Source organism: Lissotriton vulgaris, chromosome 9 (genome assembly GCF_964263255.1).
Source record: "Lissotriton vulgaris chromosome 9, aLisVul1.2, whole genome shotgun sequence".
In the NCBI taxonomy this organism is placed as follows: Eukaryota; Metazoa; Chordata; class Amphibia; order Caudata; family Salamandridae; genus Lissotriton; species Lissotriton vulgaris.
Genome location: NC_141697.1, coordinates 345,902,442 through 345,918,279, shown reverse-complemented (window position 1 = coordinate 345,918,279; position 15,838 = coordinate 345,902,442). Strand labels below are relative to the sequence as shown.

At 43.4% G+C, this 15,838-nt stretch overlaps 1 protein-coding gene across 3 annotated transcripts in view; it reads right to left on the bottom strand.

Annotated features, from left to right (window-relative positions):
* Positions 1-15,838, bottom strand: part of CHGA (chromogranin A) — a 96,306-nt gene that overhangs the window by 8,912 nt on the left and 71,556 nt on the right. For all 3 annotated transcript variants that reach the window (XM_086937696.1, XM_086937697.1, XM_086937698.1), the window contains exons 5-6: positions 7,135-7,239; positions 1,454-1,948 (exon numbers count right to left, since the gene is read on the bottom strand). In XM_086937696.1, the coding sequence (XP_086793822.1) occupies positions 1,454-1,948; positions 7,135-7,239 (600 nt within the window). The remainder of the gene's footprint in view (positions 1-1,453; positions 1,949-7,134; positions 7,240-15,838) is intronic.

Sequence of the window (15,838 nt, the reverse complement as noted above, 5' to 3'; positions counted from 1 at the left end):
TAGGGCACAGCCTATTGCCCAATTTGGTCGGACGCCTGCTGCGGTACTCAGCAGGGCATCCCTAGCTCAATATTAATAGAAGACTTGAGCGCCAGAGATGTTGCCTGCTGCTCCTGGAAAATTCCCCCAGCATTCCCTCTCCCTGCGTTCCCAATTATTTCATCCGGCGTTGGACTTCCACCTTCCTTTCAATTGAAACCTATACATAGATTGTAACTGTTCATTTAATTTCGACGTTTTTGGTGGCAAAAATTGGGGCTAATGGGTGTGGAGATGGTATTTGCTTTGTTTCTGCATTTTTTCAAATTTGAGTTCACAGATACCACCAGCTAAATGCTGATGATCAGTGCAAGTTCACATTCCAGTTTAATGCAATTTGAGCTCAGTTGCCAATCTGGTCAAACGCCCGAGGTCGGCTAACTGGGTACGATTAAGTTGGGTGATGGGAGCATTGACAAATGGCAATTGATTCACTACCAGAAGGTATAAGCATGAAGAACCAACTACCTAGGCAGATGGCCTTTTGCAAAGTGGTCAGTTAAAGATTTGACTCCATTGCATCAAACTGAAAACTAATTTGCTGAACATGAGGGTCAGAGTATGACTTTTCCTGTTGTAGGGTTGGTGCAGTTACTTGCTCCATGCTTGTAACATGTTCAACGCTAAGGTAAGGTGGCCAGTTGAAGGTGTGCCTTCCATCTCTTTCCTCTTTACCGTCTAGGCAATCCCTCCCAAAAATAGTAGAACTTGCTCGTGGATGTTCTGGAAGGGTTTAAAAATTGAGTTCTTTAGTATTTTTCTTGTTCACTCTTCAAGTACCAGTAAGACCTATTCATGTATATATTACATGACCATAGGAAAATACATTTAGTGTGAGGTTATAGTCACAATGCCTAACCCTGTTCTAATTCATCTTCTAGATGATAATAGAGGCTACCTGGGTCATGCAGAGGTCCCTAGTAGGTGGAGGACATGATAAGATGCTTGTCATATATGGAGTCTTGGAGAGCGGCACTGTGGGCAGGGTGCCTGTCAGGAAAGTGATGTGTATGGGGGTTGTTTGATGTGTCAGGTGTGTCAACATGGAATATCATGGAGTCTACATAAGTGGTGCCTCGAGGGTTGAGGTCACAGTAGGTCATTTGTTAACTGGTGCAAGACAGAGCTGGTGGAATCTAAGGCTTATGCAAGATATGGAGGCACTGTCTACGTCATCATAACATAATCTTAACTCTGCTCCCTCTAACACGGCCCATGGGCATCCCACTGCCAGTGGTCACTTGCAGTGACACGTTACACAAAAAAATTCCATTGCTGACAATGAGAAACTCAGTGCAAAATATGGATGTTGTTAAGTTTATACACTGACAACTGTGGGTTTTGTATATTCCTATCACTGACTTTTTTTTTTAGGAAAGAAAACACATTTTGCACAGGGTTGTAAGTTACGCACCATTTTTGCTCTGGGTTTCGTCTTCCATGTCTTCCTGGCTGGCTTTGGTTTTTGATTCTGCGAGACTCTCTCCTTCCGAAGCACTTTGTTCCTCGTGGTCATCGCTGGCATATTCTTCCTGGTCTTCGTGATGCTTTTTGGTCACGTGCTCTTTCTCTTCCTCGAGCTCCTGGCTTTCATGCGTGTCCTCCTCCTGATGCTTCTCCTCGGAGACGTCATCAGCGTTGATGTCGTCAGTGATGTGGTTGTCTATGCCCTCATCTCGCGGCGCTTCCTCCTGGTCACCAATCTCGTTGCTTTCCATTGGCTCGTCTGCCTCTCTGTTCTCGTCTTCTTCCTCTTCGGGGGTGACGTCATGCTCAGAGGGCTCTCTCTCCTCCACGCTGTTTTTTTCTTCCTCTGAAGTATTCTTTTCTCTGTCCCTTTCGTTGTTTTCTTCTTGCACCTCAGAGGAAGAAGCGGTAGAGTCTTCGGTCGTAATTTCCCTGTGTTTCTCTGTAAAACAAAAATGACAATATCTTAACTATTTTTGAAATTAGTTGGTTCTCTGTTTTTGTAATGGATTTTCAGGGTGATTAATGAAGGTATACATGAACGCATATAGTTAGACATATGCACTACACAGTGTTTACATTAAGCTGGCCAGTTTGTATCTATTCACACCTATTCCCTTGTGACTCGTATGCAATGTACACATAATGTACACCTAATAACACATTCAAGCACATGCATGGTATTCAAATTTGAAGGCTACTTCCACCCAATTTCCTGACCCTTCGTGTTCACACAGTACCCGCTCCATACACTGCAGAGTTGTAGAGTTTGGAAAATTGTGGAACTATATTTTTATATATCCTGTAGTTTACTTTACTGCAGCAAAAAAAGATTCACGTACCTCACTAAGCACCCTCATGCAAAAGCGAACTGATATATAGTGGACTTTCTTCACTACTTAGACCCGATCCATTTGGCTGTAACTTAGTTGCTCTGACAAATATAGGAAGCCACTACTATGTTTTAGGGTAATGCATTGAAGGCTACTACTTGGTGGGTGGTAGCCAAATTGTCATTGCATTCCTGTGATTACTTCCTAGACTTTTCTTTGGGTAAAACAATTCTCATTGTTTCCAGTCCTAGTGCTTCCAAGTGCTTAATTCACTCATAGTTCATGGATAAAGTGCAGGGCTTATTACAAAGAGCTGCGCTGGCTCAGCACACAGCCAAGCACCTGTTTTTTGCATGTGTGGTGTGAAATATAGAGAGTGCAAGTTGGAAACACTGAGCAGGGACCGCCTATATAATAATATAAAATACTATTCAGTATTAGTGTAATAAAAATGAATGAAAATAAAGCAACCTCCCTAAGGACGAGCTGCCACTGCATTCCTGCCACTGATGTTGCTACCTCTGAGGTCAGGGGTAGCAAAGGCAGTGCCAGGGGTCACAAGGGGCAAGCTATGGTCACAGCTGCAACCTCTGGTGACCCCTAAATGACGTTCATGCTCCTACCTGCTCCAATTAAAGTTCATGCATTAATTCGGAGAATTCCAGAGTTATGTATATTGACTTAAACATCTCAAAGGCAATTAACATGGCCCAAATCATGATGAGCTGCGCTGGCTCGGTGCAGAGTCGAGTGCTTGTTTCTTGTGTCTGAGGCGTCTGAAGTTAATACATATAATGCAGAATTTCTCTGTGCGTGAATTTTAGACAGTTGGAGACGAAAACGGTGAGGAAAGACTGCCTGTTTATGTTTCCAACGTGTTCCTTCTAAAGTTAATGCATTAATCGAAGCATTTCTGAGTTACTTATATGAACCGTAGACACCTCAAATTCTGATTTTTGCCTCTGAGGTGTCTAAAGATCAGACATATATGGAGTTATGCAGGAACTTCAGACAGAAAATGTTGGAAGCTTGGATCTTTTGAAAGTTGTGAGTGGGATCTCTGTCTGCTGGGAAAAGCACTATGCACTTTGTCAGAGAGCTCTCTTACGGACATGTCAATAGTGGGACGGTCTTGGAAAAGGGAAATATGCTGGCTATTTATAGTAATCTGAAATAACAGCTGGACCCATTGCCAATTAGATGGAACCCTAATTACTTTCGGAGGTTAACCTGTGCTGAAGAACACCCACAGGGAAAACCGACTTGAACAACTAATGTTGCCTTAACTTTCAAATGATGTAGGAATTCAGGCTTTTTCCCTAAAATCTTTGGGCTTTTCCACACAAATAATTATATTTCCTGTTCTTGGAGGACCAAAGGGATCAGCCAAATACTTCTGACAAAGTGCAACCTTCAGAAAACTCCTCAAGACCTGGCTTTTCGAGCAGTAGCAGCATCCCCCACCCCAGCGCCTTGAGACCCTCAAGGGTGAGTAGTGCACTTTACAAATGATATGATATGATTGATTGATTGCAACCTAGTCCGATACAAAACAGCCCCGCAACACCAGTGCCATCTTAATGCATGGGCCTGCTGGGCAGTTGCCCGGGGAGCCCATGAGCATAGGGGCCCCATGAGCATAGGGGCCCATGCAGACCAGAATTTAACACTAATATTCTGTTGAACATTTTAATTCCTGTGAGGGCTTGTGCAGGCTGGGGCCCAGTGCTCTGCTTTGCTGGGGCCTGTACTGCTGTAAAGACGGCCCTGTGCTGCTAAGACGGCCCTGTGCTACCCTCCTTTACAAAGTGCGCTCCAGTGGTGCGTAATTGGCTTTTCACTGCCCTGTCCCATAGTGCCAGGCCAACTGACAGCACTTTTGCACTAATGAATTGGCCTCACTTAGTTGGTAGATGCTTGCACTCATCAGAGGAGTTGGTCATTTCTTTTCAAGAATCCTGCTGTTCCCTTGGACTTACATCAACACATTATTGCATTGTTTCTGATAGAATGGTTAGAATTTATTTTAAAACGTTTTAAATCTCTTGTCCGATTTTTCCAATTTTACATGTATTTCACTTATTTTTCTTGTTTTAACTGAAGGTAGATTGGGTCTTGACGTTCTATATTTCCACAACTTAAATCTTGTTGTTTGGTTTATTTACTTATAGTGCCTCAAACACAATATTGAGCTTTTTCTCGATGTTGAGTAAAAGCTGGCGCAGATCACCCCAGGGCAATAAATAACTGGTTTTCCCTTGAGGGTTCTTCAGTTTGACCACTGTAAAAGAAGAGTCACATTTCATTTCAAGACTGTGACCTCTATCCTGCATAGCCTGACATCCGAATTCCCTACAAAAAAGAAAGGGAGAAACCTCCTCTTACAAAAAGGCACCGCTGCAACCACTAGAGAGAATCCTGAGTTGAGACAGCAGGAAAAGAATGAAAGCAAATAGGGGAAGCATGCAAGAGAGCTGAGTTCCTGAAATTGTCCCTTGCAAGCTCCGGTAAATGGACACCTGGAGCAGAACCAGACATAATGCACTCCTCCAGGCACGTGATTGGCCTATTCTGAAAATCCAGGTAAGCTATGTGCACTTCTAGATTATTTTCCTTGAAAGACACGTAAACACGGCACAACCCTTCCACCACAGTATTTGTCACCTGGCTGATGTGGATCATATATACTAGATAAACAAAAAGAGGAGTACCACCATAAAGAATCAAGAGAATTCCTAATGGGGTGTGTGACTGAAAAAAGGAAAGAATGTATCCTTTTGTTAGAAACCCCTCACTCACCAGCCTAGTGGTGACATGCTTCATCATCAGGGCCCACCCTGGCGGCCTAGCGTTACCAGGGTGTGCTACAAAACCTGAAATACAGTGGAGCGGGTTGTGAGTATAAGTGCAAAAAAAGGTGTGTTAAAAATTTTCCTGGTTTAACTTAGTGGGAAGATACATTTTATTTACAAGCAACTGGACAAACGGTGAACACGATCCCTTGCTCTCCCCTTTGTTAGTCTATATGATGTGGATCATAGCCATGGAGACCAGGTGTTCCTAAACCTAATGTCCATCTGAAAAGCATTTTGGTCCTTGTCTTAACACAAGCTACTCCATCCTCCTTTCTGATCAATCAAATGCGGCTTGGTCCCTGTACAGTCAATTCTCATGACCAATACCTCGCACTAAACTGACTTTATTCTGGACATAAGTGCAGTCATCGAGTAGGCAGCGAAAGCGTTGGCTTCTTCTCGTCATCCCAAAGGCCCTGATTTGATGGCCCCATCACAGGCACATCCCTCCTAGGTCCTGATGTGTTGTGAGCACAGTGCGGGTGGTAGGGAAAAAAAATAAGAATTCCCCAGGAAAACCTGATGTATAAGCCATCGCTCCTATAGATATTTAACGCTTAGATTGCTTGGCTGTACAGTTCAGAGCAGGGGCAGCAGCATCAAAGAATATCCTTTGGACCAATACCCTAGGCGTAGACCTGCAAACCTTACTTGACAAAATGAGTGAAATGCAACTGAAGGACTGACAGAAGATATCTCGGTGTCTCAGAAGGACCAACGGCAAAGACATGAGTGGTCATCAGCCTGACCCTATAACACAGCGCAGCTTGACAATAGGAGGGACAGGACTTTGGGCGATAGGCGTGCCTAAACTCACCTCTTTCATTAAATTACTTAGCATGTCTGGCTCAGCATGGCGGACCCTTCCACTTAACACCTGTGACTGGAGCTGCGTGAAGCTCAGGTCCCATGCATCACTCACTGGTGACATGCGTTACACACCAAGAAAACCTCCAGGCCAGGCATAGCACTGCAGAACCAATGGAAGGGTCACCAGGTACGAGAGCTAGCAACCCTGCCCAGGGCCAAGCCTCTCACATCCCAGGGGAGGTAGAGTCGCCGGGCTGCAGGGTGCACCTTGCCCTACAGGTCCTATAAACAACATCGCAATCCAACAAGTTCTACTCTCTCTGTTCATCTTTCAGACTATCTGTCTGAAGACAGACGAAACACAAGGGTTTCTGGGCACAGCTGGCTTCCATGGGGTCATCTGTGTGGGGGTCAAGAGAGTAAAAATAAGCGAGAATCGGAAGTGAGGCATTTGTTTTAGGTACATTAGGATGACAAAAATGATGATTGTTCTCCAAGGCAACCAGCTTATTAGAAACATTTGTCTGTTGGGAGATTTCACATGCAACTGATTCAGTCTTAGATCCAGTGTATATCGAAGCCTATTGGGAAAAGTCCATATGACATTTACATCTGACCCTATCCTAATAGCTTTTTGAAGGCTGCCAGCGTGGAGAGCTTCCATTGGCTGGCTCTGTTTGAGTCAAACTGACAGCCCAGACGCACCTACTTGGAGATGGTAGCAGAATATTGTAACCAAATTGTTGGCTGACAAATATCTATTGCCCGTTGGGAGTTAATAAAAAAAAGCAAATACACACCCAGTGGGACTATATTTTTATATTATTTAGGACACACTCATTTTCTCACACATTTTTGCTAAAGATATTCGTACAAAATTACAGCCCCCCTGGGATGAGGGCTGAATCCCCTTATTTTACTGCAGGTCTATTAGCTTCTGTCCTAAGCCTGACCCTGCTGTGCGCACTGAATTAAACAAGCACTGCCTATGGCGAGGACAAACTGAGAGGGCGGGAAATGTAATTAAAGCCAGGTTTAACGAGTGTGGCACAGGTGAACGCCAAGGGCGCGAGAAACAATATCCGGCCCGACAGCTGCCGATGGATTTACAAGGTTGTGGTGACACGCACCTCCCTCCGCGTCCCCGTCCGTGTCCCCCGCGTGCTCAAGGGCCTTCGAGAGCTCCTCTCCGTAGCCGCTGCTTTTCTTCTGCTGCCGCGCTTTCTCGCTGGCACCTGTGGTGAAAACCAAACAGAAAGGAGACAACGTTCAACAAACAGGAAGTCGTACAAAGGATGCGTTGTGCTTCACTCGCACCAGCTGGGCTGGCTATTGACGCCTGATTGTTGCCTAACTGCGCACTGTGGCAATCATCTTATCGACCTCGAAGGATGGAAGCCTGAATAGACAGACATGCAGGCACGCACGCGCACTTTGTGAAAGAGGCTATGGGGCATGCTTATGAGATGTGTAACGCCAGGCAGGAATGCGCTGTGTTTAATGCACTCCTGTCCTTTTCTCAGCCCTGCGCACAATGGGCTGCCTAGCGCCAACGCAGGCACCCTTTCACCTTGGCGCAAGGGTGCCTGCGATGCATGCAGGATTGTTTTTGTGCAGGAAGGGACACCTTCCTGCACAAAAAAAAACTGAGAGGCATTTTCCTCATTCTATGTGTGCTGCATTTTCCTCATTCTATGTGTGCTGCTTATTCCTCATTCTATGTGTGCTGCATTTTCCTCATTCTAAGTGTGCTGCATTTTCCTCATTCTATGTGTGCTGCTTATTCCCCATTCTAAGTGTGCTGCTTATTCCCCATTCTATGTGTGCTGCTTATTCCCCATTCTATGTGTGCTGCTTTTTCCTCATTCTATGTGTGCTGCATTTTCCTCATTCTATGTGTGCTGCATTTTCCTCATTCTAAGTGTGCTGCATTTTCCTCATTCTATGTGTGCTGCTTATTCCTCATTCTAAGTGTGCTGCTTATTCCCCATTCTATGTGTGCTGCTTATTCCTCATTCTAAGTGTGCTGCATTTTCCCCATTCTATGTGTGCTGCATTTTCCTCATTCTAAGTGTGCTGCATTTTCCTCATTCTATGTGTGCTGCTTATTCCTCATTCTAAGTGTGCTGCTTATTCCCCATTCTATGTGTGCTGCATTTTCCTCATTCTATGTGTGCTGCATATTCCTCATTCTATGTGTGCTGCATTTTCCTCATTCTAAGTGTGCTGCATTTTCCTCATTCTATGTGTGCTGCTTATTCCTCATTCTAAGTGTGCTGCTTATTCCCCATTCTATGTGTGCTGCTTATTCCTCATTCTAAGTGTGCTGCATTTTCCCCATTCTATGTGTGCTGCATTTTCCTCATTCTAAGTGTGCTGCATTTTCCTCATTCCATGTGTGCTGCTTATTCCTCATTCTAAGTGTGCTGCTTATTCCTCATTCTAAGTGTGCTGCATTTTCCCCATTCTATGTGTGCTGCTTATTCCTCATTCTATGTGTGCTGCTTATTCCCCATTCTATGTGTGCTGCTTATTCCTCATTCTAAGTGTGCTGCTTATTCCTCATTCTATGTGTGCTGCATTTTCCTCATTCTATGTGTGCTGCTTATTCCTCATTCTATGTGTGCTGCTTATTCCTCATTCTAAGTGTGCTGCATTTTCCTCATTCTATGCGTGCTGCTTATTCCTCATTCTATGTGTGCTGCATATTCCTCATTCTATGTGTGCTGCATTTTCCTCATTCTATGTGTGCTGCATTTTCCTCATTCTAAGTGTGCTGCTTATTCCTCATTCTATGTGTGCTGCATTTTCCTCATTCTATGTGTGCTGCTTATTCCTCATTCTATGTGTGCTGCTTATTCCTCATTCTAAGTGTGCTGCATTTTCCTCATTCTATGTGTGCTGCTTATTCCTCATTCTATGTGTGCTGCATATTCCTCATTCTATGTGTGCTGCTTATTCCTCATTCTATGTGTGCTGCTTATTCCTCATTTTAAGTGTGCTGCATTTTCCTCATTCTATGTGTGCTGCTTATTCCTCATTCTATGTGTGCTGCATATTCCTCATTCTATGTGTGCTGCTTATTCCTCATTCTATGTGTGCTGCATTTTCCTCATTCTATGTGTGCTGCTTATTCCTTATTCTATGTGTGCTGCTTATTCCTCATTCTATGTGTGCTGCATATTCCCCATTCTAAGTGTGCTGCATTTTCCTCATTCCATGTGTGCTGCATTTTCCTCATTCTATGTGTGCTGCTTATTCCTCATTCTAAGTGTGCTGCATTTTCCTCATTCCATGTGTGCTGCATTTTCCTCATTCTATGTGTGCTGCTTATTCCCCATTCTAAGTGTGCTGCATTTTCCTCATTCCATGTGTGCTGCATTTTCCTCATTCTATGTGTGCTGCTTATTCCCCATTCTAAGTGTGCTGCATTTTCCTCATTCTATGTGTGCTGCTTATTTCTCATTCTAAGTGTGCTGCTTATTTCTCATTCTAAGTGTGCTGCATTTTCCTCATTCTATGTGTGCTGCATATGCCTCATTCTATGTGTGCTGCTTATTCCTCATTCTATGTGTGCTGCATTTTCCTCATTCTATGTGTGCTGCATTTTCCTCATTCTAAGTGTGCTGCATTTTCCTCATTCTATGTGTGCTGCATTTTCCTCATTCTATGTGTGCTGCTTATTTCTCATTCTAAGTGTGCTGCTTATTTCTCATTCTAAGTGTGCTGCATTTTCCTCATTCTATGTGTGCTGCATATGCCTCATTCTAAGTGTGCTGCATTTTCCTCATTCTATGTGTGCTGCATATGCCTCATTCTATGTGTGCTGCTTATTCCTCATTCTATGTGTGCTGCTTATTTCTCATTCTAAGTGTGCTGCATTTTCCTCATTCTATGTGTGCTGCATATTCCTCATTCTATGTGTGCTGCATATGCCTCATTCTATGTGTGCTGCTTATTCCTCATTCTAAGTGTGCTGCATTTTCCTCATTCCATGTGTGCTGCATTTTCCTCATTCTATGTGTGCTGCTTATTCCTCATTCTATGTGTGCTGCTTATTCCTCATTCCATGTGTGCTGCATTTTCCTCATTCTATGTGTGCTGCTTATTCCTCATTCTATGTGTGCTGCTTATTCCTCATTCTATGTGTGCTGCTTATTTCTCATTCTAAGTGTGCTGCTTATTTCTCATTCTAAGTGTGCTGCATTTTCCTCATTCTATGTGTGCTGCATATGCCTCATTCTATGTGTGCTGCTTATTCCTCATTCTATGCGTGCTGCTTATTTCTCATTCTAAGTGTGCTGCATTTTCCTCATTCTATGTGTGCTGCATATTCCTCATTCTATGTGTGCTGCATATGCCTCATTCTATGTGTGCTGCTTATTCCTCATTCTAAGTGTGCTGCATATTCCTCATTCTATGTGTGCTGCATTTTCCTCATTCTACGTGTGCTGCTTATTTCTCATTCTAAGTGTGCTGCTTATTTCTCATTCTAAGTGTGCTGCATTTTCCTCATTCTATGTGTGCTGCATATTCCTCATTCTATGTGTGCTGCATATGCCTCATTCTATGTGTGCTGCTTATTCCTCATTCTAAGTGTGCTGCATTTTCCTCATTCTATGTGTGCTGCATTTTCCTCATTCTATGTGTGCTGCTTATTCCCCATTCTAAGTGTGCTGCATTTTCCTCATTCTATGTGTGCTGCATTTTGCTCATTCTATGTGTGCTGCTTATTCCTCATTCTAAGTGTGCTGCATTTTCCTCATTCTAGGTGTGCTGCTTATTCCCCATTCTAAGTGTGCTGCATTTTCCTCATTCTATGTGTGCTGCTTATTCCTCATTCTAAGTGTGCTGCATTTTCCTCATTCTATGTGTGCTGCTTATTCCTCATTCTATGTGTGCTGCATTTTCCTCATTCTATGTGTGCTGCTTATTCCTCATTCTATGTGTGCTGCATTTTCCTCATTCTATGTGTGCTGCATATTCCTCATTCTATGTGTGCTGCATTTTCCTCATTCTATGTGTGCTGCTTATTCCTCATTCTAAGTGTGCTGCATTTTCCTCATTCTATGTGTGCTGCTTATTCCCCATTCTAAGTGTGCTGCATTTTCCTCATTTTATGTGTGCTGCTTATTCCTCATTCTAAGTGTGCAGCATTTTCCTCATTCTATGTGTTCTGCATATTCCTCATTCTATGTGTGCTGCATATTCCTCATTCTATGTGTGTTGCTTATTCCTCATTCTAAGTGTGCTGCATTTTCCTCATTCTATGTGTGCGGCATTTTCCTCATTCTATGTGTGCTGCTTATTCCTCATTCTAAGTGTGCTGCATTTTCCTCAATCTATTTGTGCTGCTTATTCCTCATTCTATGTGTGCTGCATTTTCCTCATTCTATGTGTGCTGCTTATTCCTCATTCTATGTGTGCTGCTTATTCCTCATTCTATGTGTGCTGCATTTTCCTCATTCTATGTGTGCTGCTTATTCCTCATTCTAAGTGTGCTGCATTTTCCTCATTCTATGTGTGCTGCATATTCCTCATTCCATGTGTGCTGCATATTCCTCATTCTATGTGTGCTGCACTTTCCTCATTCTATGTGTGCTGCACTTTCCTCATTCTATGTGTGCTGCTTATTCCTCATTCTATGTGTGCTGCATTTTCCTCATTCTATGTGTGCTGCATATTCCTCATTCCATGTGTGCTGCATTTTCCTCATTCTATGTGTGCTGCATATTCCTCATTCCATGTGTGCTGCATATTCCTCATTCTATGTGTGCTGCATTTTCCTCATTCTATGTGTGCTGCATTTTCCTCATTCTATGTGTGCTGCATATTCCTCATTCTATGTGTGCTGCATTTTCCTCATTCTATGTGTGCTGCACTTTCCTCATTCTATGTGTGCTGCTTATTCCTCATTCTATGTGTGCTGCATTTTCCTCATTCTATGTGTGCTGCATATTCCTCATTCCATGTGTGCTGCATTTTCCTCATTCTATGTGTGCTGCATATTCCTCATTCCATGTGTGCTGCATTTTCCTCATTCTCTGTGTGCTGCTTATTCCCCATTCTAAGTGTGCTGCACTTTCCTCATTCTATGTGTGCTGCTTATTCCTCATTCTATGTGTGCTGCATATTCCTCATTCTATGTGTGCTGCATATTCCTCATTCTATGTGTGCTGCATTTTCCTCATTCTATGTGTGCTGCATATTCCTCATTCTATGTGTGCTGCATTTTCCTCATTCTATGTGTGCTGCATTTTCCTCATTCTATGTGTGCTGCATATTCCCCATTCTAAGTGTGCTGCATTTTCGTCATTCTATGTGTGCTGCTTATTCCTCATTCTATGTGTGCTGCATATTCCTCATTCTATGTGTGCTGCATTTTCCTCATTCTATGTGTGATTCAGAGTGCCGCACACATAGAAAGAGGAAGTAAAGAACATAAATAAAGATATTTCTCCTTGTTACACCTCCCCTGAGAACGAGTATCTTTTTTGGCACATTCCCAGGTCTACCACTTTTGGTAAATCTTGGAATGCGTCGAAAACCATGGGTGTTGCATGGGAGCACGCGTGCAAGGCCCGTGGAAAGCCTTCCCAGGGTAGATTAATGCACCGCACCGGTTTGCGCTCCGTTAAGTTACCCAGATTTATGAAGCCACTCTGGGGCACACAAAGCGGCCTTGCGTGGCTTCATAAATCACATTTAGGACTTGCGCCGCGTGGTGCAACTCCACACATAAACATAGCCCTATGTACATTGGTCAATATAATATTGCATCGGAGAAAGTAGGTGTAGCAAAAAACAGTGCACTGCAATTAATTGGAGCTAGGGCTGTTCTTTTGAAAAAAATATCAAACAGAAGGAAACAATACAAACACCAACATATGATCAATTTACTGGGTTGCAGCCAAGGAAGCACTAAAAAATGTATAATCAACACATAATGGCAATAAAACAAAGAGGAAGAAGAAAGAGGGGAAACAGATTTACTTTCTTTTATTTTTATTGAGCGTGTTTAAAAAGCAGGAACCTAGCCCCAGGGAGCAACTGAGTGGTAATTTAGCAACATGTGGCTAACAGATGAGGCTGCAGAGATGGGCAGGTATTTTTCTACTAATAACTTAAGTAAATAAATATGTACAAATAAAAAAATATATATGCTCCGCAGTGCCATCTTAAAGGTTTTGAGGGCCCCATCCCCCTGTTAGAACCATTTTAATCTTTTTACCCATTGCCCACTAATTTAAGCCCACATGATGCCAGACAGTACTGAATTATCTGTTAGGGATGATACATGGTAGAGAGCTACAGAGTCAGAGAAAGAGGTAGGCAGAGAGAGGACGAAAGGTTTAGATAACTAGAATAGAAAGAGGTTAAAAATAATAAATGTTCACCTTCTTTAGACCCCCTTGGAAGATCGGGGTTGGGGCAAATGGCAAATTTGCCCATGCCTTAAAACGTCTCTGGTACACCAAAGAATGATTGAAGAGTTGCATTATGTACATCGTTGTACTTTGGTAATACCCATAACCAGGACCGACAAATTATTCAAGATTGCAGCTCCACACACGAAGACAGGCAGATATGGGATGAAGTAGCACTAATGGATCTATCCAGGGTTGAGAAAGCATTGACAGCATCTACTGAACGCCTGCATAAAAAGCTGCACAACTTTGAAGTCTGGTGTGTTGCACTACAGAGCAAACTAGATGGTGCATTACCTAACAAGGTTGAAACCTAAGTCCGGTCCTTGGATCGCTGGTTGAGAGCGGCTGAGACTCTCGTAGTGCAGCAGCGGAAAGCAATTTACTGCAATCACAATTGAGTGTTATCGCCTCTAAAACATCTGTTGAGTACCACCTTGAAAGATTGGAGGAGAAGGGGGGCACATTGATAGGGATTGGTTGGTTGGTGTCCGACTCACAAGGATTTCGTCTGAATCTTATAAATGCAATGTTGCCTCATCTAGTAGACTAGAAGAGTGCCACTGTACAGAGAAACGTGGTCAATGGAGGTAAAGGTATGATATTTACCCCATTGCAAGATACAGCGCGTAGAAGATTTGGACTGTGATGGGCGATTGCATCAAAGGCGATTCAGCATTTGGCACCGCAAATTCGTCTTTTTATTGATGATAGCTAAGTTGAGGTCGCAAAAAGAAGGACTCATCTGGACATAAGTAGAAATTTTGTGCAGTTTGGATCATAAGCCAAAGTCTAGCAGAGCTAAAAGTGCTATACTTTGGCGGGTGGTAACGTTTCAGTTTCTATATGAAGCTGATACGGAACACCAAGCACTCAGCTCTTACAGGTCACATCGACACCACCACTAACAGCTGCAAGCAAATATTCACCAACGTGAAAGATTTCAACATGCCTGCTGCCGCTTTCAGCATCATCACCCCCCCACAATACCTTTACAACAGTCTTTTCGTATTCTTCTGTAACAAAATCACCTCAATATACAACAACTTCGACCTTCAACCGGACCCTGTTGCCATTGCAACTCCGCTTCCCATCATGTTGACCGTGTGACCTGATGTCACCACCATTGAAATTATCGTTGCTATGAAAAGCACCCCCATGGGGCTCTAGCTGATCCTTGCCCCACCACACCTTCACCAAAAGACTGTTATCGAACAGCGAAGCACTAACACCAATCCTCAACTCCTCCATCAACTCCCATTCCCAGACACCTGGAAACATGCCACTGTCATGCCCCTACTCCAGAAAAAATCCGCTGACCCAGCCATGCTTTCCCACACCAGACCCGTCTTTCTCCTACCATACCCAGCAAAGGTCTTAGGTAAACTGATCAACAGCACCTCACATACCAGCTTAGCAACTACCAGCTCCTTGATGCCATGCAGTCTGGATTCAGTACTAAATACCATAGTGAAACTGCCCTCTTCATCACCACAGACGACAGCTGCATGATCCTTGACAAAGAAGACATGGCGACCCCTCATTCCTGGACCTCTCTGCAGCATTTGGCATGGTCTCAGACCCCATCCTCATCAGGCGCCTGCAAGAGATTGGCATCCAAGGACCCGCTGTCCACTGGATCTCCTCCTCTTTAACTGGTGGAATACAAGCTGGGTGAATAACAGAATAATAAATCAAACTAAATGAACTAAAATGTCTATATCGCATCTACCCCTGGATGCAGGAGAACTTTTTCTATCTGAATGGTACCAAAATAAATTCTAGGACTAAGAGGTACAAAACAAAACAATCCTGAGACAGGGTTCGAAGCAGGTCGAGCAATTAAAAACCTGAAATCATCTTCAACATAGAGCTCTCCTTGAGCTCTTCAAGTGAACACAGTAGTAAATGGATCCAAACTTCATCCCTCCATGACGCATAAGATCATATGCAACTCTATTGGAATAACTAAGTAGAGTCTTATTCTGATAATGTGATGCAAACTGTGCTTCCATATAAGATGATTGACAGGTTGCATGTGTCCAGATCAATGCACCACAACTAATCTTATACATGAAATCCATTTTGGCATTCCTCCACCGGCTCCTGGAGAATGCAAGGTTCAAAATGAATCTCCTCTGTATAATGCAATGTGCACTTTGGCACAGCTGTCCAGGCTACTGGTAAGATCTGGTCCATACCTCTTGCCAACTAGAACCCTGCACCTTCCTCACTCAACCAACTCACATACCATTTGCTAACTGAAGTACAGCTGAAAAGAGATCCTAGGAGTACCAGAGGCACTTAATTCATCGAGAGAAGATACAAATAGTCGTTGGTTCAGAAAGCAATTGGAACATCAAACTCTTGATGCAACACAAGGTCAACCCAACAGTAGGTAGGTACA